We start from the raw sequence: 26102 nt of genomic DNA, 5'->3' as shown, positions 1-26102 counted from the left end.
TTTTGTCTTAAAGACTTGTATCATATCTTGCAGTAATAAATGTTAATTATTTCCAATATGCTGCTTGCTATATGAGTTCATAACATGCTCAGTGAGACAAGGTAAAGTATCAGATTCGGTACATAACCTCTGACCTCAGTAGTGGCCTTTATTTACACAAATGACATATGTCTGACAGGCTTAGTAACAGTAAAAGTGCACCTGACTTCACCGACCTCTGAGTCAAATAAATAAATAAATAAATAACTGGTGCAAACCACAAATGCAATATCGTTGAGTTTAGTACCACCAGCAGACAGAAATCGTGTAGTGAACAAATAACATTTTGAGCTGAACGTCAAAGATGATTAGAGCATGACATTTACTTACAGTTCAACTTTTCATTTCCACACATTATCTGGACAACAGTGATATATACTAATAATGTAAAATATCAAAAACTACAAAAAGTAGTTCATGTCAAATTTGTTTGCATATGTTTTTGTTCATGTTTTAAAAAGTTTCTTTATAAACTCCAAGCTGTAGTTTCACACAGAATATAACAGCAAATCTTTGACAGCAGTAAAACTGCACCCTCTGATGGGATCATGGAATTACACGAATTCCTTCTAAATCACTGTTACTGCAAACTGAACGTCCAGCCATTTTCTTAACTGCTTGACATATTGAGGTTCTGAGAAGGGTTGGAGACTGTCCCTGTTGGTGAGAGATATGCCCTTCGACTGATCTCCAGTCACCAATCATCAGACGTTGAAAACAATTGATTGTGGTCTTTTCTTGATGTCCTGCTATGGTTGAAAAATTGACTTACTGGAGGTGAAAGAGCTAAGGACCATATTCACACCCAAATGAAAGTCTGATGTCAAAATTTGAGTATTTATTTAAAATGTAACATCTAGTTTCTGGAGCATTGCTTATTGAGCACATGGCCAAAACAAAAACCCATTGTAGCCCTAACACATTGGTGCATATTAACTGTGGGTGGTGATGCCTAACTCCATACTTGTATTTAAGAGAAAACCAAAACAGCCCATAGGGGTAGGGTTGGTGTCATCTCCAATAATGAACTTGACCTAACATTTAAAAATTTTTTATTTTAAATGTTGAATAATTTTTGTGTATAATGGGTTTGGACAGAACAATGGATCGTTTTGCTGACTTCAGGAACTCAAGACTATGATAACTGAATCTATCTACTGCCAGGTGATAGCTTTAGCCTGTAATGAAAGACCAGAACAACTGGTTTTATTATTACTTTCAAAAACACTGCAGGTGTTCGAATGTAAGAAATGTCCCAAAGATGATACAGGCCAAATCAAGACATTTTAAGATTTTTTAGGGACTTGTTATTTTGTAAATTGTGACTTGTCATATGAATCTCATATGTTTTAATACCAAACAATAATTCATGTATAGTTTCAGAGCCGTTGTGTTAAACTGCAGCAGTATTAACTCACAGTAGGACTCGAGTTGTTGAGAAAAAGTAAACATGTAGGTTTAAACATAACCGACTCATCAGCCTGGCTCAAACTTTGACCCTTTGGTCAATAATCCCCCCCCTCCAGAGGACGGACAGAGAGACATAGACGGACAAACAAAGAAGGACACACTGAGTACTGCTTGATCTGGTTCTGAGGATCTGCTCAGAGGTCTGGATCATGATGGAACCAACATCAAAACCTGCTGCTGTTCTGCTGCTGTTTCTCCTGCACAGCTGTGTGGCAAACCATGGTAATGAACTCCTTTCCTCTTTAAAGTAGGATCAAGGGTATTTGCAATGTGTACAATAACAGTAATATGAATAATTTAGATCAAAATTGTACTTTGGTTTGAATATATGTATGTATATGTATGTATATATGTAGCAATGCATATTGTGTCATTTGAATATGATAAAATCTTCACTGATATTAGAAAGAAAAAAAAGTAGAAAAATGCATTTTGTGGGACCACAGAATGCATTTTTGTGTAAATCCAATCCCAAAAAGTTTCTATTAATCATTTTATATTAATCATCCGTGGGCCACACCACCGGAGGTGATTTTCCTCTGGTGCAGTCTCGGGACAACACCCTACACTCAGCCTACAACTGTTAAGGTTCAAAATATTGGGGATGGAGACAAGAGAAAAAACCACAATAACAACACTGGTCCGGCCGGGTTGAGTCAAACGATGATTTTAATGAACACACGCGTGGGAGATGGACACTGATGCAGACAGCCTCAAAATCTCAAAATGGTGGAGCATTGCTCAAACTTTTATAGCCTCTGGTGCCTCCACCTTATCATAAAAAGCCTAAACATTCACATGCTCTCTCTCACACAGCGCCTGAGCTACGACCTTGGCTCCCTGTTTATCTGCTCCTGCTGAAATGGGGCAGAAAACTCCAGCACACTCTGTTCTCTTCTACTCAGACAAATTAGACAATAACCTTCTGCGAACAGTATTTCTTATAACTCAGCAATATAATGCATCATAAAACAATATCATTCATTCACAACAAGTCAGCAATTTAATGTAATGCAAATCAGTTTAACTAATGTAATAGTTATCAGCTTCTTCTAATTCAGGAGAATAATGCAAACTAAAACTACATAATAATTCACAATCTTTAATTCGGGGTATAACATGGCATAAAATAATATTAGAATCTAACAATTCCCCCTGATGAGGTCATTAGAATAATGACCTCACCAACACCCTTCAATTCAGTGTGGCCGGGTTCATCTCTTCTCACTCCTGAGGTCCTTTGTCCCCCTGAGGGGCGAACCATATGTGGGATGACCTCTGTGTTTGCGCAATTCAGATGCAAGAAAAACTATGATTCCAACAGTAGCAGGTCCAGATGACACTCTCCTTGTCTCCCACTGCTTTCAGCCTTTATTCTATTGCTGCAGCTACCAGTGTCGTCCAGTTGGGTGATCCTCTGCTCTTAATTCTTCAACCTTAGGGGTTAGACAACCCTTCAGTCGTAACACAGATCAGGGGATTATTCTGCCCCGATTTCAAACAACGATCTGTGTATTCTCCAGAAAAAGGAACAGGAAGGTGTCCCCTTTTTGCCCAAAAGCCTCTCGAACTTCGTTGGTCTGGTGTTCCCGGATTTCCGCCAACCCCTTCATGGTTATTGCTGTGTTTATGGGATCCATCCTTTTGTGGTGACTAGCTGGAGCCCAAACGCCATGACCCTTGGACCCAGTTGATGTCTCGGCAGTCACTGTGTCTGACTCTGCTACGGAGGATCCTCGCATCTCTGTGACCTCGTCTGGTGTCTGTTCCTTTCTCTGTAAGAGACAGAAAACCAAAACACCTCTCTTCCTAACCCTAATAATCTAATGTTGTTATCTACTGACCTTCTAGTGATTCAGAATTGGTCTAAACATTCAGAATGTCCCAGGGACTTATTCTAATCATATCTTAACAATATGTATGTATATGTATGTATATATGTAGCAATGCATATTGTGTCATTTGAATATGATAAAATCTTCACTGATATTAGAAAGAAAAAAAAGTAGAAAAATGCATTTTGTGGGACCACAGAATGCATTTTTGTGTAAATCCAATCCCAAAAAGTTTCTATTAATCATTTTATATTAATCATCCGTGGGCCACACCACCGGAGGTGATTTTCCTCTGGTGCAGTCTCGGGACAACACCCTACACTCAGCCTACAACCAAGTGATGGATATTGTTGGTCACCTGGTCAGCCCTGAGGCCATGCTGGCTTACCTGCATTCCCAATTGCGGAACGATAGGCTTTATCGAGTGAGTCGCAATGCTCGCACAAATGAGACACCCAGTTGTTGGTACCATACCACGGCAGGGCACATGGGATGTGAAAAAACTGTGGAGCATATAATGGCTGGCATCTGGGCCAACGTGCGCTGATGGTGTGCATCATGCCCAGAGTGCCAGCTGGTTATTCCAAAAGCACCTTTGCATCTATTACCCTTAATGCAGGTCCCGTTTGAACGTATTCGTATAGACCTCATCAGGCCATTTTACCGGAGTGCATGCGGCTATCACTTTGTATTAGTCCTGGTGGATTATTTTACGTGATACCCGGAAGCGGTGCTGCTGTGCACCATCTCCGTGAGGAGCGTGGCACAAGCACTGTTTCAGGTCATCTCCCTAGTCGGTATTCCTAAGGAAATACTGACTGACCAGGGCACATTGTTCATGTCTCGCACACTAAAGGAACTATACGGATTCCCCAAAAGTTGACTCTGTTCATCTGGATGTAGCGTTGTCTGTGGAAGAAGTGTTTCTTCACTCATCCAAGTGACTGCTTCAGTCTCAGCTGAAGAAACTACACGGATTATTGGGCAAATCTATTCGCACTAGCATCTACCACCCTGGGGCGATCGTGGCTCAAGAGTTGGCAGTTCATCTTGTAATTGGAAGGTTGCCAGTTCGAGCCCCGGCTCCGAGAGTCTCAGTCGTTGTGTCCTTGGGCAAGACCTTCACCCGTTGCCTACTGGTGGTGGTCAGAGGGCCTGGTGGTGCCAGTGTCCGGCAGCCTCACCTCTGTCAGTGCGCCCCAGGGTGGCTGTGGCTACAATGTAGCTTTTGAATGTGTATGTGGATGGGTGGATGACTGAATGTCTAAAGCGCTTTGGGGTCCTTAGGGACTAAGTAAAGTGCTATACAAATACAGGCCATTTACCATTTACCCTCAGAGTGATGGGTTGGTGGATCAGCTGAATAAGACGTTAAAATCATTAAAAACATTAAAATCCATGATATGATCCATAAGTTAATTCACAAGGATAAATGCAATTGGGATTGCTGGTTAGATCCTCTGTTGTTCACAGTGCTGGAGGTGTGCCAGGCCTCCACGGGATTTTCTCCCTTTGAGTTGCTGTGGCACCCCCCGTGGCAGGTAGCCACGGCAGGCAACCACTGGGAGTGCTCAACGTGATTAAAGAAAACTGGGAGGAAGATCCGAGCCCTGCAAAAAATGAAACTCAATACATGCTGGACCTGAGATTAAAGCTTTACTCTTTGGGGTGGCTCTCACGAGAAAATTTACTCCAGGCCCAGCAGCGTCAACAGAGCTTGTACAACAGAACGGCTAGACTCAGGCAATTTTCATCGGGGGGATAAGTGCTTGTATTGCTCCCTTCTTCCAGCTCCAAACTGCTTGCCAAGTGGCAAGCACCCATCATGGTCACACGGTGAGTGGGGGACTTTAACTATAAGGTAGTACGGTTGGACAGGGGAGGAGCCACACAGATTTACCACCTCAACCTCCTTAAAGCCTGGAGAGAGGGTGAAACCACTTCTTTTTTTTTTTTTTTTTTTTTTTTTTTTTTTTTTTTGCCTGTCCCATTTGGTTCTTTAGCCATCAGAATTGTTGTCTGAAGACCAACAAGGATACCCAATGGATTTACTTTGCCAAATGGATCTTCGTGGCATTGCCGTATTGGTCCATTTGGTCGATCTTTGTTTTTATTATTTATTATATTTTATTTTCAGATGTTACAGACGGGACAGACATGAGTGAGGGATAGGAAAGGGAGAAAGAAAGAGGAAGGAAAGGAAAAACAGAAGGGGAGAGGGACAGTGAGAAAGGGGGGGAGAAAAAAAATAAAAATCTCCTGGATCACCTGTTGAGAGAAGAATAGAAGACAAAAAAAACAAAGCAACATACTAAACACAACACCATCGCATTAATCTAGCTAAGTGTAAACAGCAGTATATACTAAATATTCAATGTTGTTGTGCAGCACGCAGGACAGATGTGCTTCGAAGTAGTAGCCAAGAAAGGTGTAATTTAAGTCTACGAGCAGTGAACACCCGTGTGCATACCTGTGTGGATCAGCGTGCTTGTATTCCAAAGGTTTCTCCATGTAACGATCTGCTAGGGAGTGTGGGGGGGGGGGGCCACAGCCCCGTCCTCCAGGGTATGAAGCAGGTATGGAGGAGATCAAAACTCCAGACATCCAGAGGCCCCCAGAACACAAGAGACCATGGAAAACCAACAGAGGGGCAGCCGCGCCACTGTCCCAGCAAGAGCTGAGGAGAGTCCCAGATGAGGGTTCACTCAGCAGCCGCGGAGCAGAAGCCAGGGGGAGTTGCAGTGACGCGCCCGTGAGCTCCGCCGGCAGCCAGCTGTGCCTGAGTGACCGAGCCCCAGGCCGAGAGGCCGGGGGCACCCCACCTCCAAAGTGGTCCCGAGCGAGCCCCAGGTTCCAGGCCCCGATAAGCGGCCGCCAAGGAGTGAGCCGGTGTGTACCTGGGCGCCCACCCCCAGACACAAGGAACCACCAACGCACCGACACCTGAGGGAGTCCGCCACCGGCAGGGGAAGTGGTGGTGGGTGGAGATAGGCCTCCAAACCTTGGAGGGCCTGAGGTGTCCCCAGAGAGGTGGTGTCTGATACCCAACCTGACATATAGACACAGAGATACAGGCACACACAGACACAAACATCCATTCCCCCCCTCATGCTCTCATATGCACTCACTCCACACTCAACCAACGTGGAGACAGACATAAAGAGACGCTGTACACACGATCACACTCCCCAAGCGTACTCTACAAACCGGGTCTAGGTACCCTTGCCCCTGGAGGGGGGAACTGCACCCAGACCCAGGTGGTGTTACCCTTTTCCCTGCGGTGGGGAGAGGCAGACCACCCCGACTCCGTAGCAGCAGGGAGGCCCCACACTCCAGACCGCAGTCGGACGGCCAACTCCTCCTAGCCCTCCCGCTCCAGCAGGCCGCAGAGAATGGGGGTGGGAGAAGACTCCAAACCTCCCTCCACCCGCTCATTGTAGTGTTGATGCATGTGTGTTCTAAGGTGCAATTAAAACCCAGGAGGGCATGGAGCTACCTGCCAGAGAGCAGCAGGTGAGCACATAGTCCCTCCTGATAGCCCTCAATGTCTAAGTGTATTTAAAATTGAGAGGTGGGCAACGACGCCAGGGGTGAGGTGTACACCCTGATGGTAATATGGACTCCGTGATTAGGGCGTCGGGGGGTTCCCCGGAGGCATCTTCCTTGGGGGGCTCAACCCGGGGTAGCGGTCATGTCCGGTTGGGGGCTCTGTTGGCTCTCGGGTGACTGTTTCCTCGCGGCTGCGTGCAGCGGGGCTAGGGGAGGGTCTGTGCTGACGGACGTGGGTTACTGACCTGGTAGCCTGGCTGCCCCTGGGTGGGTCCGGGATGGGCGTGAGGTTCTGGGGGTGCTCCGTCTCCGGGCTGGGGCCCGGGCCGGGCCTCGGGGGCTTGGGTCCTGGTTGGTGTGTTGCCGGGGTTGTGGGCGGGTGGGTGCATGGGGGCCCAGCCCTGGAGCAGGGTGCCGCCGGTGCGTCGAGCCACCTGGGGGGCTCTTCAACTGGTGGGGGAGATGGTCACATCTGCAGGAGCTTTCCTCTCTTCGGGGACTCTCTCTGCAGGAGGGGGAGATACAGGAGAGGTGGAGGAAGATCTCAGCCTGGGCGTTTACTGTCTTATGTAGTCTGGAAGATGAGTGGATGGTGGGGTGGGTGCAGTTTTCTCTGTGGTGGGGTTGGGTGAACTGTCCCGGGCTCTGTGGGGCCGGGAGGCGCTGCTGCACTGGGCCCCGGTCTGGATGGGCCTGGGCCCCCTTTCCCTGGCGGGTCGCGGAGTGTGGGAGTGCCTACTGGGGTCAGCGGGGGAGCTGGCCCCAGGGAGGGGTTACCTGCCCCTCCCTTCCTTCCCTCCCCATCTCCAGCTGCCTCCCTCTTCCCGCTCCACCACAACCACCCACACATGCAGGGCCTTGGAGTAGGGGTATTTCACCAGGACGCAGAGGAGGCTACCCCCCCCTCTGTCCCCTTCTGGCTGCCTCTGCCTCAATTTTATCCCACAACTTAGACATTCACATTATTCACACTCTCATTACACATACATATAGGATCTTAGGGGTGGGCACAATCACGGGTGAAACCACTTCTTTGGAGAGCCTGGTGAAGGAGAAAGATGAGTTGGGGCAGGAGGTGCCAAAATCCACCATCCCTGCCTCCGTCCATTGTGACGACCATCTTGCACAGGCCCAGAGAGCGGATGTTGCTGTGTTGCAATGGTGCTTTGCCAATGTGTTCTCCCCCCTCCCCGGCCGTACTTCTCTCATAGAGCACCATTTTGAAACACAGCCTGGCGTGATGGTGTGTTCACGGCCCTACAGGCTGCCGCAACAAAAAAAAAAATTAGTGCAGGAGGAATTTTCTGAGATGCTAAAGCTGGGAGTAATAGGAGGAGTCTCACAGTGGGTGGTATAACCCCATAGTTCTTAAGTGGTTAAGAAAAATGGGTGAATACGGATCTGTGTCGACTATTTTAAGTTGAATGAAGTGTCACGGTTTGATGTGCATCCAATGCCCCGGGTCGACGAACTCTTTGTTGGGCATTGCCCAATTTTTCACACTGGCACTGGAGAAACTTAAGAACTGGCAGATTCACGTGTCTGTCCTGGGGAAAAAAACTGCCTTCTTCACTTTGTACGGTTTGTACCAATTCGTGGGTTGTACCAATCCGTTTGGCTTGTTCAGAGCCCTGGCCACATTCTAGTGCCTCATTGACTGGGTATTGCGGCCACACACTGAATATTCTGACGCCTTCCTGGATGATGTTATCATCTATAGTGACACCTGGGCGGAGCATGTGCAGCGGGTGGCCGCACTCCTGGAGTCCCTGAGGCAGGCGGGGCTCACGGCCAACCCGAAGAAGTGTGCGGTTGGACGGAGGGAGGTACAGTATCTGGGGTACCATTTGGGGGGCTAGCAGATGCGCCCTCAGGTAGAGAAGACAGCGGCGATAACATCATGCCCGTGCTCCAAGACCAAAAAGGAGGTGCGATGGTTTCTGGTTTCAGTGAGCTCGTAAGGCGGCACAGAGGCGGGAAGAACAGGTGTACCTCGCAGGTTAATTGACTGTGTGTCTGCTCTTTTTGATAGTGACAGTCAGGCAGGAGAGGAGTGTGTGGCAACAAGCAAGGAGTGTCTGCGTCCTGAGCTGATCAAGGCTAAAAACCGCAGTTGCATTGCCACAAATAAAATGATTGTTAATCTACCCTTGTTAATCCAACCAGGCGGATCGGCACACTGTGGTGCTGGAGCAGCTGATAGGGGCTGCGGAGGAGTTGGCGCCATGGTTGTTGCATTGCCACAAATAAAAAGGACTGTTAATCCAACCTGACGCCAGTGCGTGCATATGTATGTTCACGGGGTCCTGTGTCACAAATGATAATAATTAATATTCTTGCACCATTTTAGGCTAGTTGAAACTCTTGTGCTAGTAATGTTGGAAAGCCATGTCAACACCTAAAATGAGCTGCTCACAAGTCACTGAATTTCTTCCACAGTCTTTGGTTTCCACATCATTGCTGAACTCTTCTTACATCCTGGAGTGTTTCAGGGCTCATATACAATCTAGGATTAAATTTCTCTGCAGTATCCACTCCTTGTTGTGCCAGCTGATCTGTCTTTTTTATTTATTTATTTATTTTTGTTGAAGGTGAAGACTTTGTCCCACCCACTGTGGCCACGAAACCACACAAACCTATACTGTGCTTGCCCAATTATGGTATAGAATATAATGGGGACCTAAGTGTTACCATAGGAGGTCACACCTGCCTGCCATGGTCATTACCGGAGGTAAAAACCCTCAGTCGGGACAAAGAGTTCATCTCTGAAGTTCAGCTGCAGACCAACAAGTGCCGAAATCCTGACGGTGACTATGAGGGCCCCTGGTGCTATGTCAGGATTGCTGGAAATATAACAATGGACTACTGTGATCTGCAGCTATGTGGTAGAGTACAAACCTACAATCCACTATTAAATAAATCCACCTGTTTACCTGCCCCTTACCTTTTCAATTGTCCACCTGTTTCCTGCAGATGCCCCACTATTAGGGCCTGAGCAAACAACTGTGACCGAAGGCAGGGAGCGCTCCGTCTTAGGTCAGGCCAGGAAAAACCTTTTCAGTCCTCGCACGTTTGGACAAGGAGAGGATGGTGAGTGCACTTAATGGGCAGTGACAGCAAGCATCAGGTAATCCCTGTACCCCAAAAAGCTGAAAGAGAACAATTCAAGAAGCAGGTGATCCATCTAGCCTGTTAATAGTTTTGTTGTGTTTGACCATCTATCAAAGTTTTTATTGACTTCTTGTGCTGTAGATTGTGGACAGCGTCCCCTGTTTGAAAAGAAGAACAAAACAGATGCAAACGAAGCATGCATGCTTTTCAGCAGATGGTGTCGTATCATTCAGGATGATGACGCTGAAGTGGCCTCGGCTCCATGGTAATGACACTAGATAAACATGACTTTAAGGATGATTGACAAAATTGTTCTGGATGTCTGTCAAAACAGATCAGACTCCCATCAGGAGATTATCAAAGTAACATAAGATATACTTAATTTATCCCAAAATTCAGGAGACTGCAGTGCTATAGCACCTAAAACATAAAAACAGTAACATATGCTAGGGGCTCACACACACACAGTGTATCCATGCCCAGTATACTGCTAGCCAATCTTCAGTCCATCAAGAACAAGGGTGATGACCTCAGGGCCAGAGTCAAGTTTCAGAGAGACATTCGGGACCAGTGTTGGTCAAGTTACTTGAAAAAAGTAATCAGTAACTAATTACTGATTACTTCCCCAAAAAAGTAATCCCGTTACTTTACTGATTACTTATTTTCAAAAGTAATTAATTACTTAGTTACTTAGTTACTTTTTAAAAACACGATTTACAACCTGAATAGGTGATAAAGCGATAGATCTCTCAGCCCAATTCTACTTTTTCTACATAATCCATCATACAAAATGCAATCAAATGGAAAAGTCCCTTTTTAAAACTTGTTTTATTAGTTTTAATCTTTTAACTTCATGCATCAAGCAAAAATGTAATTATATGCAACATTCACTGACTGGAAGAAATTTGTTTAATATTTAAACCTGTCACGGGTCTGGGTCCGTTGGACCCAGTATGTGGAGTTTTATGTTTTTGTTATTCCATGTTTGAGGTTATTATGTTTTGGTTTTAGTTGCATCAGGGATTGTTTTCCTGTTCTCTTGTTGTGTTTATGATGATGATTATGATGTTTATTATTTGAGTTTCATGTTTAAGGATTTGTTCTCTGTTGTATCTCACGTTTAGTTTAGTTCAGTTTCCATGTGTCATTCTGTCTGTCTCTCAGTGTCAGGTCTGCGTCTTGGTGTGGTGTTCTCATTTCCTGTTTTATTGTGAAGGTCTGGGTCTCATGTGAGTGTGTTCAGTTTTACCTCTGTCTCGTCTTGTTGATCATTCCCAGCTGTGTCCACCACCTGTGTGTAATTCCCCTGTGTTCTCTGGGTGTATTTAAGTCATGTCCTCCGTTATTGTAGTTGCTGGTCCGTCTGTGTATCTACCATGTCTCACCCGTGTGTTCTCCCTGCTGTCCATCATCATTCTCCTCTGCTCATTCTCATTCAGGTTTGTGCTTTGTAGTTTTAGTTGTTTCCCAGTTTAGTTTAGTTCTCCGTGTTGCCGTTTGCCTCTCCTTTTGTGTTCAATAAATCACCTTTTACACCTTCACGACTGCCTGCGTGTGGATCCTCCTTTTCCTCCTCCACACGGCTCCTCTCACTCGCCGTGACAGTACGGACCAGCCACATATGGATCCAGCGGCAGTCACCCCACCCTGGGAGCTTCAGGAGGCCGCTATCCACTCCGCCTCTGAGTTGGTTTACCGGCTGCTTGAGCATGAGGGAGGAGCGCCTCTTCACTCCGTGGAAGCCGATCTACAACACCTCCTTACCTGTTATCTCTGGCTATTGGACTCACTACACCCACTCGTGCAAGACTTCATCCTTCACGAACTTCACCTACACCCACCAGCCGCTACCGCTTCCCAACCCAGCCGGACGCCGGAGGTTTTGCCCGGCCCGCCGGAGGTTTTGCCCGGCCCGCCGGAGGTTTTGCCCGGCCCGCCGGAGGTGTTGCCCGGGAGGAAGCGACTATCGCGCCGACGGCGCGTCGCCCCACAGCTGGAGAATAGGACTTCGGAACTGCCGGCTGTGGTGAGTGGAAAAGACGCTCCGTCTGTTTCACCAGTTCATGTGACTGTTTATACCGGGGCTGGGTTTGTTGAGTCAGCTTCCCAGCCAGAAGCTCAGTTAGCTGCCCAGCCGTCACCTCCATCACATTCAGCCTCACTACCCATAGCCCAGTTACAGTCTCAGCCAGACTTAGTAGACACTATGTTACAGTCCATAGCCCAGTCAATAGCTCAGTTGGTAGAAGACTCATCAGCCTTATTATCAGCTCAGCCACCTATTCAGCCATCATCTTCACCAACTCCTCCTGCACAACAAGTTAAGTCCATTCAACCCGAAAAGAACTGTTTTTTTTTTTTTTGTTTTTTTTCATCTGTTCATTACAAGCAGGGAACACACTCCACACAGACTTTAACTGGTTCATTTAAGCTGGCCATCTCAGAGACTGTTGCTCCCTCTAGGGCCTCCCCAGAGGCTGGGTGCCAGTCACCAGCCACCTCTGGACCCCTAGAGGTCGAGATGCCAGCACCAGTGGCATCATTAGAGGACTTTACTGAGCCGTCTCAGCCGTCATCCCCTGCTGAGAGCTCCAGTGAGTCCGCCCCTCTGCCCCTGTCCTCTGCTGGAGGACCAGAGGGACCCATTCAGCCGTCAATCTCTGCTGGAGGGCCCGAGGAGCCCGGCCAGCCTCAAGTGTCGTCTGCTGGAGGGCCCGAGGAGCCCGGCCAGCCTCAAGCCACGTCTGCTGGAGGGCCCGAGGAGCCCGTCCAGCCTCAAGCCACGTCTGCTGGAGGGCCCGAGGAGCCCGTCCAGCCTCAAGCCACGTCTGCTGGAGGGCCCGAGGAGCCCGTCCAGCCTCATGCCACGTCTGCTGGAGGGCCCGAGGAGCCCGTCCAGCCTCATGCCACGTCTGCTGGAGGGCCCGAGGAGCCCGTCCAGCCTCATGCCACGTCTGCTGGAGGGCCCGAGGAGCCCACCCAGCACCATGCCTCGTTAGCTGAGGGTCCTGGAGGACCCAGCCAGCACGTCCTCACACCTGCTGACAGTCCTGGAGGACCCAGCCAGCACGTCCTCACACCTGCTGACGGTCCTGGAGGACCCAGCCAGCACATCTCTACATCATCACCTGCAGGATTCACGCCACCGCCTGCTGCATTCACATCATCGCCATTCGCATCCCCGCTGCCGTCAGGTTCCGCAGCCGTCCCGCTGCCGTCAGGTTCCGCAGCCGTCCCGCTGCCGTCATCCACGCTTGGTCCAGCTTCAGCCTCCGCTTCAGCTTCGCCTGGTCCAGCCTCCGTGTCTTCATCCATGCTTGGTCCAGCTTCAGCCTCCGCTTCAGCTTCGCCTGGTCCAGCCTCCGTGTCTTCATCCATGCTTGGTCCAGCTTCAGCCTCCGCTCCGGCTTCGCCTGGTCCAGCCTCCGTGTCTTCATCCATGCTTGGTCCAGCTTCAGCCTCCGCTCCGGCCTCCGTGTCTTCATCCATGCTTGGTCCAGCTTCAGCCTCCGTGTCTTCAGTCTCGTCTGGTCCAGCCTCCGTGTCTTCAGTCTCGTCTGGTCCAGCCTCCGTGTCTTCAGTCTCGTCTGGTCCAGCTTCCGCTTCGGCTTCAGCTCCGCCTTCGTCTGGTCCAGCTTCAGCTCCGCCTTCGTCTGGTCCGGCCTCGTCTGGTCCTGTGGTTGCCACGCCGCCCCGCCTCTGCTGGCCGTTTTCCGGGCCTCTAAGATGGCATCATGGCCTTCGGGGACGGCCTCCGGAAAGAGTTCGTCGCCGCCGCTGGCATTGCGGCCGTCCTCCCGACCTGCTCAGTGGCCGCCACTACCTTCCAAGAGGTCGGTCCCCAGAACTGTTTGCCCGTCGCCGCCGTTGCCGTGTGCACGGTCGGCCCCCAGAACTGTTTGCCCGTCGCCGCCGTTGCTGTGTGCATGGTCGGCCCCCTGACTGTGTTATGGACTGGTGAACAGTCGTGTTTTGGTTCCGGACTCTCGTGCTCCTGGTTTTTGTGTTTCGGGCCCTCCTTCCTGGGCCCCCTCCGCCCGCCCTGGCTTGGTGCTTGTGCTTTTTGTTTGGGGCTGTCAGAAGCCAGCCCTTTGAGGGGGGGTACTGTCACGGGTCTGGGTCCGTTGGACCCAGTATGTGGAGTTTTATGTTTTTGTTATTCCATGTTTGAGGTTATTATGTTTTGGTTTTAGTTGCATCAGGGATTGTTTTCCTGTTCTCTTGTTGTGTTTATGATGATGATTATGATGTTTATTATTTGAGTTTCATGTTTAAGGATTTGTTCTCTGTTGTATCTCACGTTTAGTTTAGTTCAGGTTCCATGTGTCATTCTGTCTGTCTCTCAGTGTCAGGTCTGCGTCTTGGTGTGGTGTTCTCATTTCCTGTTTTATTGTGAAGGTCTGGGTCTCATGTGAGTGTGTTCAGTTTTACCTCTGTCTCGTCTTGTTGATCATTCCCAGCTGTGTCCACCACCTGTGTGTAATTCCCCTGTGTTCTCTGGGTGTATTTAAGTCATGTCCTCCGTTATTGTAGTTGCTGGTCCGTCTGTGTATCTACCATGTCTCACCCGTGTGTTCTCCCTGCTGTCCATCATCATTCTCCTCTGCTCATTCTCATTCAGGTTTGTGCTTTGTAGTTTTAGTTGTTTCCCAGTTTAGTTTAGTTCTCCGTGTTGCCGTTTGCCTCTCCTTTTGTGTTCAATAAATCACCTTTTACACCTTCACGACTGCCTGCGTGTGGATCCTCCTTTTCCTCCTCCACACGGCTCCTCTCACTCGCCGTGACAAAACCTATTTTCTGCACATTCCAGCACATAAATTTTTTTTTTGTGTGTTTACACTCAGTCTTTCAAATAGATGCAAGTAAAACACAGCAGAAAATAAATAAAGTCAAAGACTAGCGGTCCTTTTGCTCTATTTTCACCTGTAAAGCAGGAGCAGGGTAGGCGGAGGTTTACCCTGGTGCAGGTGAGCCGCAGCGGTCAGTGGAAGGATATGGCAGCTCTGTGAATTTCCCATTACGTCGTTGCGCACTCGGTGCTTGCTTGGAAGTTTAGGGGGGTTTTTTTTCGCTGTAAAAAGAAGTTTTCTTCCCACGCACAATGGACACTAATGTTTTTGTCACTTTTTATGGAATCAAACTTAAAGTAAGGTCAGTACTTCCACGCTTTAAACCCTGCACGCTCATACTCTCTCCCGCACTCAATATATGATCTATTGTTGATCTGCACACAGCTGTTGTCACAAACGTCGCACTTGCTTACGCCACTGTCATGAGACATTCTTGCAAAAAAAAATCACGGTTTTAGTAACGCAGTAACGCAGCGTTCCTACGGGAAAGTAACGGTAATCTAATTACCGTTTTTGCCATAGTAATCCCTTACTTTACTCGTTACTCGAAAAAAGTAATCGGATTACAGTAACGCGTTACAAGTAACGCGTTACTGCCCATCTCTGTTCGGGACTGCATCATCCTCTGCTTCACCGAGTAGTGTTGGGGAATTACGGAATACATGTACTGCCTTTACATATTTAAAATACAAAATATGAGTAACTGTATTCCGTTACAGTTACCGTTTAAAAAAGGTGGTATTTAGAATACAGTTACTTTACTGAAATAAAGGGATTACACGGCGGTATTTTCCTGTTTCATATGTTCGGCTATGCCCTCTCTATTCTAATGCCTGTGTCTCAATCTCGCGGCCCATGTCACCTCTACTTGCAGCCCACATAATGACGTGAAGAAATATTTTAAAAAGATATTCACAAAAATGATTTAATATGAAGGCAATAGGCAGAGTGTTACAGGCATAGCTCTAAAGAATGTAGCCTCATGGACAGTTTAGTCTGTGCTGCAGGGAGAATGGACTGCTATACACGTTATGTGTCTGTGAGCGAGGGAGGGAGAAAAAGGAAAAGTACGAGCTGTCATCGAGCAGAAACGGGAGCTGGAACCATGCAAATATAATAATAACCACTGCAGCCAAAAAAAGTGCCTGACGAGCCCAGTTGTAAGTAAGCTATTAAGACTCGACTGTACACTTTTTTCGTGTTTTTCTCCGAAACAATAAGTTCCGTTGGAGCAGCCTTTCGACGCCTTTCTCTGTCTCTCGCTAGCAAAGTTGACCCACACAACAAAGTAAAGCTAGTTTTTGGCTATGAGCCCGACACCAACCCAACGCATTAGCCAGAGGTCCCTTTACTACGGTTCAGAGCCGGGGACCTGTTTTATATACGTGCAGAATAGTTTTCTATATGAGATCACTGCAAAATGTGCAGCCTTACTGAATGCTCACGCTACTGTTACTCATTTTATATTAAGATTTAAAAATCTTGTCGGTATTGGTATGGCGAGGAACCTTCAGTAAAAGTAATAATTCACACGCAGCAATAGTACATTCATTTAGTTGTAAAAAGCACGATAATATAATAGGTAATCCAAAGTATTCAGAATACGTTACTGTCATTGAGTAACGTAACGGAATATGTTACAAAATACATTTTGGGGCATGTATTCTGTAATCTGTAGTGGAATACATTTTAAAACGAACCTTCCCAACACTGTCACCGAGACATTGCTGAACCTAGCGATACTTTCTCGGTCTACCGAAGAAAAGAAATGAACAGAACAATGGCACCGAGGAAGAAAAGAGATGGTGCGACTGCACAAGCATTTTTCCACTCACAAGCTCTTGCTCACCCAATCTGGAACTTTTGATCGTTAAATGTCACCCTTTCTATCTTCCTCAGGAATTCACTGCGGTCATTGCCTGCACTGTTTATATTCTGTCACACACGGACTCAGACTCGGACTCAGACTTATGTGAACTACATGAGGCTCTCACACAAAAACAAACACTTCACTAGGATACTGCTCTCATTGTTATGGGAGCTATTAACAGAGTAAATCTCAAATGCACATTTCATAACCTTCACCAGCACATCCCCTTCCCCACCAGGGGCACAAGGACATTAGACCAATCCATTCAAAGACTGCTACAAAGCACAGTCTCTGCCGGCATTTGGAAAAGTGGACCACACCATCATCTTCCTCGTGTCTGTTTACAAAGACTAAAGCAGGAAGCACCAATCAGGAGAGAGATTGCATGCTGGATGGATGCACTGGATGACGCAGACTGGAACATGTTTTGGTGCAGCTCTGATGGCATCAACATGTTTACGTAAGTGGTTGTGGGATATATCAGGAAACTAGTGTATGAAGCCGTGGGTGGATAAAAACATCCACGACGCTCTGAGATCGCACACCACTGCCTACAAAGCGGGTCGCATCTCCAGTAATGTGGACCAATACAAGGCTGTTTACAATGTGCGCATGCGTGGTTGCAAAGGCAAAGCGGAGCTACGGGGAAAAACTAGAGTCACAGCTACAACAGTGCGACTCTAGGAGCCAATGGAAGGGACTGCAGAAAATAACAGACTATAAACAGATAGCTGAATGACAGTGATGAATGCTGACGCTTCACTGGCTGATAAGCTGAACACATTTTATATTCGCTTTAATGCTGCAGCAAATAACACAACAAATGGCTGCATGTGTGCAGAGAGGACCAGTAAGGAACAATGCTTTCAACGCTGTTCAGGAGAGTGAACAGCAGCAGGAGAAGATGCAATCCCTGGTTGGGTCCTGAAAGCCTGCACTGACCAGCTAGTACCGGTGTTTACAGTGATCTTAAACCTCTCCCTGGCCCAAGCAGTGGTTCCCATGTACTTCAAACAGTCCATCGTTGTTCCTGTTTTTATGAAACAACAGCCCGCTTGCCACAATGATTATCGTCCAGTAGCACTTAGGGCTGTTCGATTGTCAAGGACCAAGCAGTAAAGCATAAAGGACACAGGTGGTTTTAATTCAAAAAAGGGGTTTTATTGACCCAAAAATATGAAAATATATTTAACAAAGCCAAAACTTAAACAGGCAGACCAATAAAAGAGGTCAACTCAATAGACTAAACTCAAGATAATAATTAACAAAAACCTCAAACAAACATATGATAAACTGACCTGCTGAAATGACACATGGGGAAACTTAAATACTGACTTAGCTAAACCAAATGACACACACGGGGGAAAACAAGATGGCTGCCATATAACCAACTAATACAAAACAATTAAACAAACATGAAACACCCCCCAGGCAATGAAGCATGTGGTGCTATCCAATTAGGCTGTCTCCCAGCCCTTTGCCACACCTTTTACCAGACAGGAGGAGAAGCCAAACCCCAGGTAACTCAAACAAAGAAAGATGTATTAATATAACATAAAACAGAACTTTGACCTTGCAAGGTTAATATGTGTGCACGCCATATAAACATTGGAAGGTGTGATTGAAAAATAAATACATTTAATAAAGAAACAATATTGAACAATAAGTAGAATATATTAAAGTAGTGACTGTAAATTAAACTAACGTGAATCAACTGGTGGTGAGGTGTGGAGCTTACCATGTGTGGCATGCCATCACATCAATATAACAATATATATCAGATGACGATATAAAAACATCTATTGTTTCATTTATCGTTTGTTTCGTGGTGTCGCAAAATAAACTGTTTACAGCAATATTTTTTCATAGTTTGGATGGTCACTGTAGTGGCTATATTACATTCCTTAAAGTTCTCTCTTTCTCTTATATTTAATATAACCACACTACGGACAGACAAGCTCCTGTTTTTATGTGTTGTCATTAGCAACAACGACGGTAAAATCAACGCATGTCCGCTTGTTTATTTTCTACATAAACCTTTCACAATAAAGCTCAAGATCCTGTTGAGGCTTTTCAAAATAAACTGAATCAAGTATGCTTTTATGGATGAGAAGCAAAAAGAGCCGTCAGGTGCTAAAAAATAAACCTTAGACTCAAATGTTAGAACAGGCTTTTCTCCACAGCACTCTGTGTAATAAATACTTACAAAGTAAACGGCGGCTGTTACAACTTATGTCTAAAAATGTAAAGTTTCTTACATCGGTTAAAACACTCGACTCCAGGTAAATGACGCCCAGCTGGAAACAATTCACGCAAATCGAGCTGTCCGAGATTCACAGAATCTACAGAAAATGTGACATTTCTGTAATTTATATTGTTATCGGGACGATAGATGTCTTATATCGGGATATGAGATTTCGGTCATATCGCACAGCCACAGTAGCACTGATATCAACAGTGATGAAGTGTTTTGAGGGACTGGTAAGAGACCACATCACTTCTTCACTTTCTGCCACCATTGACCCACTTAAGTTTGCATACCAGACTAATCTTCCACAGACAATGCCATATCACACCTGCTTCACACATCCCTGAGTCACCTGGACACTGGCAGAGGGAATTATGTTAGGATGCTGTTCATGGACTACAGTTCTGCATTCAAGACAATAATTCCCTTAAAGCTTTTCACCAAGTTGAAGGATCTAGGACTCAGCTCATCACTGTGCCAGTGGATCCTCAAATTCCTTACAGACAGACCAAATCAGTGAGGATGGGAAAACAAGTCTCTCCCTACATCTCATTCAGTACGTGCCTTAAGGCTGTGTTTTAAGCCACCTGCTGTACTCACTGTATACTTACGACCGTGTAGCCACATCAGATACCACCTCCATTGTCAAGTTTGCAGATGACACTGTTGTGTTGGGCCTGATCTCTGACAATATCGAGAAGGCCTACCTGGAGGAGATTATGGACCTGGAGAAGTGGTATCAGGAGAACAACCTCCTGCTTAACCTCAGCAAGACTAAGGAGCTGATTATGGACTTCAGTACAAAGCAGGCAAGGAATTACGAGCCCCTGATCATCAGTGATGCGCCAGTGGAGAGAGTGGACAGCTTCCGGTACCTGGGTGTCTGCATCACTTAGGACCTGTCATGGTCATGTCACATCAACACCCTGTTCAAGAAAGCTCGCCAGCATCTCTTCTTCCCCAGAAGACTTAGAAACTTCCATCTGCTGCTGAGGGTGCTTAACTTCTACTCCTGCACCATCAAGAGCATCCTGATGGGAAACATCTGCACCTGGTATGGGAACAGCACCAAGCAGGACAGACAAGATCTTGAAAGAGTGGTGCGCTCAGCCAAAAGCAAGTGATAAATAAAGCTTTTTCATCATCATCCTCATCATTTGCTCTGAGCTTCCTGACCTGCTGTCTGTCTACACTAAACGTTGCAAGACCAAAGCCAGAAAGATCATGATAGACCTCTCCGATCCCAACAATGAACTTTTCTCACTGTTGAGGTCAATCCTTTAAGGTCAAAACAGAAAGAATGAGGAGGAGCTTCTTCCCCCAGTCTATTTGGGCCCTGAACCAGGGGTAGTCTGGGCTCTTATACATCAAATCGCCGCAGACACTCTGTTTATTTGCACGATTCTTATACTTTCTTTTTTAAATTGTCTATTTGTACATTCTACTTTTTTTATCTTATAATTTACCTTTAACTCTTAGTTTACTCTTTACCTGTTAGGTTAAATTCTTAATTTATTCTTTAAATCTGTTAGATCTTTTTTATGGAACTCTTATTGCCTCTTTTTATGTACATTTTTCAAAGTGTAATTTTTTTTACTGTAAACTACTAAAACATAAAATTTGTAAATTTTGCAAATTTCTTTACTATAGGCATTGCATAACAATAAGCATTTCACTACATGTTGTACTGTGTATGATTGTGAGCGTGACAAATAAAATTGGAATTTGAAAATCAAGTAGCTTCAAAGGTAAATAAAATACCCAAAAGAAAGAGCTGAGGTAGCAAGGAAATAGAAAAAGTGAAGGGCTCTGTTAGGTCTGTGCTTGCAGGCTTCGCTGATTCAAAGACTTACAGTAAGTAACATCAAGCAAATAAATAAAAGTATGAAACAGGGAAGGTTTTCGGTATCTTTTCTTTGTTGTAAAAAAGCTGAGACAGATTTGAAAGTCATGCTGCCGGCCCAGGTTATGATGCAAAGGGTGGACCAGGTCTTCCAGTTATTATGCATAGCCATACGCCACAACCATACTCATTTGGGTGACCTCTGTGTCAGCTGATGGAGGAATCTAAACAGTGGTAAGTGACAAATTAGTAATATGTATACATTCCACAGTGAGCAGTTAAATATTGAGGCCAAAGAAATGTTCTGTTTGCAGGAATATATCTGTGATTACATTCTTCCCCTCACAAATGGTGCAATCCTGACACATTTGTTCTTCCCACGCAAGTTTTTTACACTGTAGATCCAACAGAATCTACAGGCCTCACTCTGCCCATTAGAACTGTAAGAGCAAACATCCAATGAAGATTCTCCTTTGCCAAGAATATACCGAAAAGAAGAAACATCAATAGCTTTTAAATCTTGACAATGTCCTTAGAAAACACACCAAGAAAGAAAAATTGACTCACTACAATTAATAAATAAAAGAAAAAAGGTTGTGGGATCCTGCCAATCAGAAATAAATAAAAGAACCATTAAGATACAAACTGTTTTTGACTCAACTTATATTTCTAACTTAATAAATAATTTTGTTGTTTGCAGGCAGGTGATGCTGTACAGGCGTAGCCCACAGGAGTTTTTGTGTGGAGCCAGTCTGATCAGTGATCAGTGGATCCTCACTGCAGCTCACTGCATCCTTTACCCACCCTGGAACAAGAACTTCACTGTCAGCGATATACTGGGCCGCCTGGGAAAACACAGAAGCACCATGTAAAAAGGCGTGTCTGTCTTAATTATCATTAGTTTCATTTGAAGGCCTGTTGGAATTATGTCATTTTTTTCTAGGTTTGAGCGTGGCATTGAGAAGATTGTGGCAATTGATGAAATCATTGTCCACCCCAAGTACAACTGGAAGGAAAACCTGAACTGTGACATCGCTCTGCTGCACATGAGAAGGCCGGTCACGTTCACTGATAAGATCCATCCTATCTGCCTGCCCAGCAAGCCCGTCGCCAAGTTGTAAGACAAACATTTGCAACCAATTAAAAGTTGACAAGTTCAGACCAAATTCTTTGATTATATTTCCCACCAAATGAAAGGAAACAAGTGAAAATGTGTCTTGAATGGAGAATTGAATTTCCAGTTCTGTCAAGTGATCTGGAGCGTTTTTATGTGGGGGAGACTCTGGGTCCGACATAGAGCTTGCTGGAGAGATTATTTTGTTCATATGGTGTTGAATACTGCTAGAAATATTAATCGGGGAGGTATCAACACAGTTTATTATTGTGCCAAGGACTTTGCTTAAAGTCCTCAGTAAACAACAATTTGATTAAATCAAGTCAGGTCCTCAAACTTGGTCACATAGCTATTTCTGCATAGATATCAATTTTCCTTTCTCCAGTTATCCTGCAGGAGGTTAAAAGATTCTTCAGATCCCACAGATTCCTTCTGTCTTCTTGGAAAGTCTAAAGTAATGCAAAGACTGCGCCAGTAGAGGGTGCTATTAAGAACTGTGGTCAGAGACACTTTGGTTCAGTGAGGTTTATACTATGGATGGTGACAGGCCTTGTGATATATCTGACTGGTATTTTTTCCGGCAGTCTGATGTCTGAAGGCTTTAAGGGCCGAGTTACCGGGTGGGGGAGCCTGAAGGAAAGCTGGAACCCTGCAGTGAGAAATTTAACATCAGTCCTTCAGCAAATCCACCTACCGATAGTGGACCAGAACATCTGCCGCAGCTCCACTTCAGTCAAGATCACAGACAACATGTTCTGTGCTGGTAAAACAAAACAAAAGATTTTCCACATTTGTTCAAGAAAATGCTTGTTTATATTTTATCTTTGGCTTATTTTTGGTCCAACTGTTTGATCCTGAATAAACCCCTGGTGTGCTGAGTGATGCTGCCATCTCATTGGCTGCACTGAATGGAATTTGGCTGTTTCTCTCAGGATGATCCTGCATCTCCTGAAGGTGTCATAGTTTCTCTATAATTACAGTCTCTGGTTGTTTCAGGTTATAAACCAGACGATAACCATCGTGGAGACGCCTGTGAGGGAGACAGCGGCGGACCTTTTGTGATGAAGGTGAGAATCACAATGAAAGAAGAACAAATGATAGATTAAGTCTCCTCTTTACCATTTCTTATCATTAGATAACATCTGGTTTATATCTCAAGCAGCTGTTTAATAAAATATTTGTTAAATAAATTATAAGACCGACGGCACGAGAACACACAGAAGTGAAGGCAGTGTAAGACAGTTGCAGAAGGATACAGTAGCACAGTAAAACACAGTATATTAACACTTAAACAGATTTTCATATGTTCTGTTCAGTGCTTTGTAACATTTAATGTAAATATCACACATATACATTAATTTAATCTGCTAAAAATTCAGGACATTGTTTTAATTAACGCATAGTAATAAAATATGTACACAGTGTGTTAACTGTTACATATAGAATCAAATTAACATTTATATCCAAAATTAATGCTTTCTTGTTTATAAGTTGAACAACAGTGTAATTATCCAAAAAGTTGATTCTGTTCATCTGGATGTAGCGTTTTGTGGGAGAAACGTTTCGTCACTCATCTAAGTGACGTCTTCAGTCTCAGCTGACTGCAGCTTTCCCCAAACTTATAAACAGTACATTTGCATAATGACTGAAACCAGCCCACTGAAGGAACAATGGGCTGGGAGGTCAGTTCCTTAATCTTAATTATGCAAATTCTTATGACCATTGATCAACAACCACTGACCAAAACCCACTGATCAATGGCCATGAGTACCATTCACAGAGAGTTGGGGAATGGCTGCAATCACGATGGTGAAAGATGTACCCTTAGGCCCCCTCTTTCCCTTTTCACGTAAATGGCCTCCTTGACTCCTCGTCTTGATGCATTCTCAATCATCAAGAAGAACAATGTAATTAGACTTTTGTTCCTGACACGTTAAAAATGTTAAACATTTCCTGAAAATCTATCTGGACATTAACAGTATTTTAACAGTATTTTATGGCTTTAATATGTTTTACCACAACCCAAATATATAAAATTACTGAAAATGCAAAATGTTTTTATTAGGAATTACCAATGCTTCGTTTGTGCCAAAGTCATACAGCCATGCTTTCTCCAACTAAATTCAGAGTCACACAGGCCTAGAGACCAGTTTAACTCCATGTCAAAGGTTTCTAGGGGAAAATGTGTGTTCTCTGGGACACCAATGATGATTTGATTCACACAGTTTGTTCAGGATTTATGTGATTTTATTTATCGCTTTAACTCCGTATTCTTTCATGTAGTTGATTATAAATTATTTTTGTGGTCTTTAAAATCACTAGGTTTTGAAAAGTGCCACACAGCACTTTAACATAGTGTTAAAACATATACACTGCACAATCATACACCAGTATTTCACTGGATTGCCTTTAGCTTCGATGACGGCCGACATTCTCTCTGGCATTGTTTCAGTAACGTTATGCAGTTCACGTTCAGGTCACCTACCAAATACCCTTTGGCACCAGAAACCTTCACCCAAAAGGTAGGAACTGAAACTCACTATTCACTAGTGAGGATTCCCAGTTAGTGAGGTTTATTGGGCAAATTTCTTAAACCTACACAGCTGTTTAGTCCCATATGAAACATACTTGTGTTTTTCTTTGGAATGGCCTTTTTTCTGGCAGGATCTTTAAACATAGGGTTCCCAAACCGTTTCGTCAACATCGGCCCAAAACTTCATCAATTTTAATGCCCAAAGTTGAGTTTAAAACTTAAAGACAGATTTGAAGATTCTTCTCATAACAACAATATAACATATTAAAAAGCAGGGTTTTTTGCAAACTCTAGACAGGGGGGATAGTAACAAGAAGTTGAATAACTACGTAATCTTCAGATATGCCTAACTGGCAGCCTAAATCTTCATTTATTTTCTTACAATATAAAGCAATACATACTCACAGTTAAGTGTTATTTGGCATTTTTGCTTAAAAACTGAAAAAGGAGTTAAAATATTTATAGAGTTTTTCGTTCTTTCAGCTCTGAAAAGACTTTTCTACCATTTACAAAAGGTTCAATCTGAGAATTTAGAATAGCTGCCTTTGCAAACAATGAGTCTTATTTTGAAACTGTCTTCCTGTGCAGTACCCGGCAGAGAACCGCTGGTATCAGATCGGCATCGTGTCATGGAGCGAGGGCTGCGATCGCGACGGGAAGTACGGCTTCTACACTCACCTGTTCAGGATGACCAAGTGGATAGGCAAAGTTATCGAAAAGATGCGAGGAAGCGATGATGAGTAGACACAAACCATCGACGTCAATCACTTCACATTCAAGCCTGTTAAGCAACATGGCCCCAATAAAGATTGTCGACGTATTGTACCCTGGCCTCTGGTGTTATTCAAGCCTTGGTTTGCAGCAATAAGAGTCAGAGAGTTAAAGTGCCATCAGAGCAGCTTTTATATGAACAAAGATAGAAAATCAAACCGGCAGAAGGAGGTCAAAGTTCGCGCTCAGATACAAACTAGATAGCACAAACAGCAGCAGTCACTACAGTGGCAGGCATGGCCTCATAGTCCATTACTATTCTGATAAACAACATATCCTAAACCAGGATTTACTACACAGACAACACATGTGGGATGTGTTGATAATTTTCAGGTTGGGCAGGATTTCCCTGCTCAAAATGGATCTTAATGTGTTGACTATAAATGTAAGTTGAACAGGTCTACGTATACTGTAATTTATTAAGGCAATGATGCTGTGTAAACTGAGCACAACTCTATGAATTTCCCATTCTGACCATTTAATAACCAAAAAGCCAACGTGGTCTTAGGAGTTCTCTGGGAATTTTTCCAGAGGTTTGTAGCAACCAGTCAACAGATTGTTAACATAAACAGAGGTTATAGCTGCACTGTACACCCCTTTACTGTTTATTCATACATGACAGAGGCTCTAAAATGTTCTCATTATGTTTGTTTACTCCTGAATCATCTTCATCTGTTGAGCTATTTTCATGATCTCTTTGACTTCAACAAGTTTCTCCAGCAGTGCTACTCTAGATCTGTTAACCAAAGTTCAGTTTAAAGCATTGCAGTTACAGCAGTGATACAAACTAACCACCAAATCCAAGCCCAGAGATGACCTCAACTTTTCCTGAGCACCAGTGGGCTATTAACTATTAACGAACTCTTAAG

At 44.9% G+C, this 26102-nt stretch overlaps 1 protein-coding gene across 1 annotated transcript; it reads left to right on the top strand.

Annotated features, from left to right (window-relative positions):
- The first annotated feature begins 1580 nt into the window (after positions 1–1580).
- LOC113015532 (prothrombin-like) lies at positions 1581–25287 on the top strand. Its single transcript, XM_026157532.1, has 9 exons — positions 1581–1731; positions 9485–9778; positions 9867–9983; positions 10146–10269; positions 21516–21683; positions 21759–21932; positions 22514–22692; positions 22926–22996; positions 25051–25287. Exons 1-9 carry the CDS (start codon positions 1659–1661, stop codon positions 25204–25206), a joined length of 1356 nt encoding a protein of 451 aa, XP_026013317.1. The 5' UTR covers positions 1581–1658; the 3' UTR covers positions 25207–25287.
- The last annotated feature ends 815 nt before the right edge of the window (positions 25288–26102 follow it).

The sequence above is a fragment of the Astatotilapia calliptera genome, chromosome 23 (genome assembly GCF_900246225.1).
Source record: "Astatotilapia calliptera chromosome 23, fAstCal1.2, whole genome shotgun sequence".
Classification (NCBI taxonomy): domain Eukaryota; kingdom Metazoa; phylum Chordata; class Actinopteri; order Cichliformes; family Cichlidae; genus Astatotilapia; species Astatotilapia calliptera.
The sequence above is the reverse complement of the archived record's forward strand: the minus strand, read 5'-3'. Positions and strand labels throughout refer to the sequence as shown.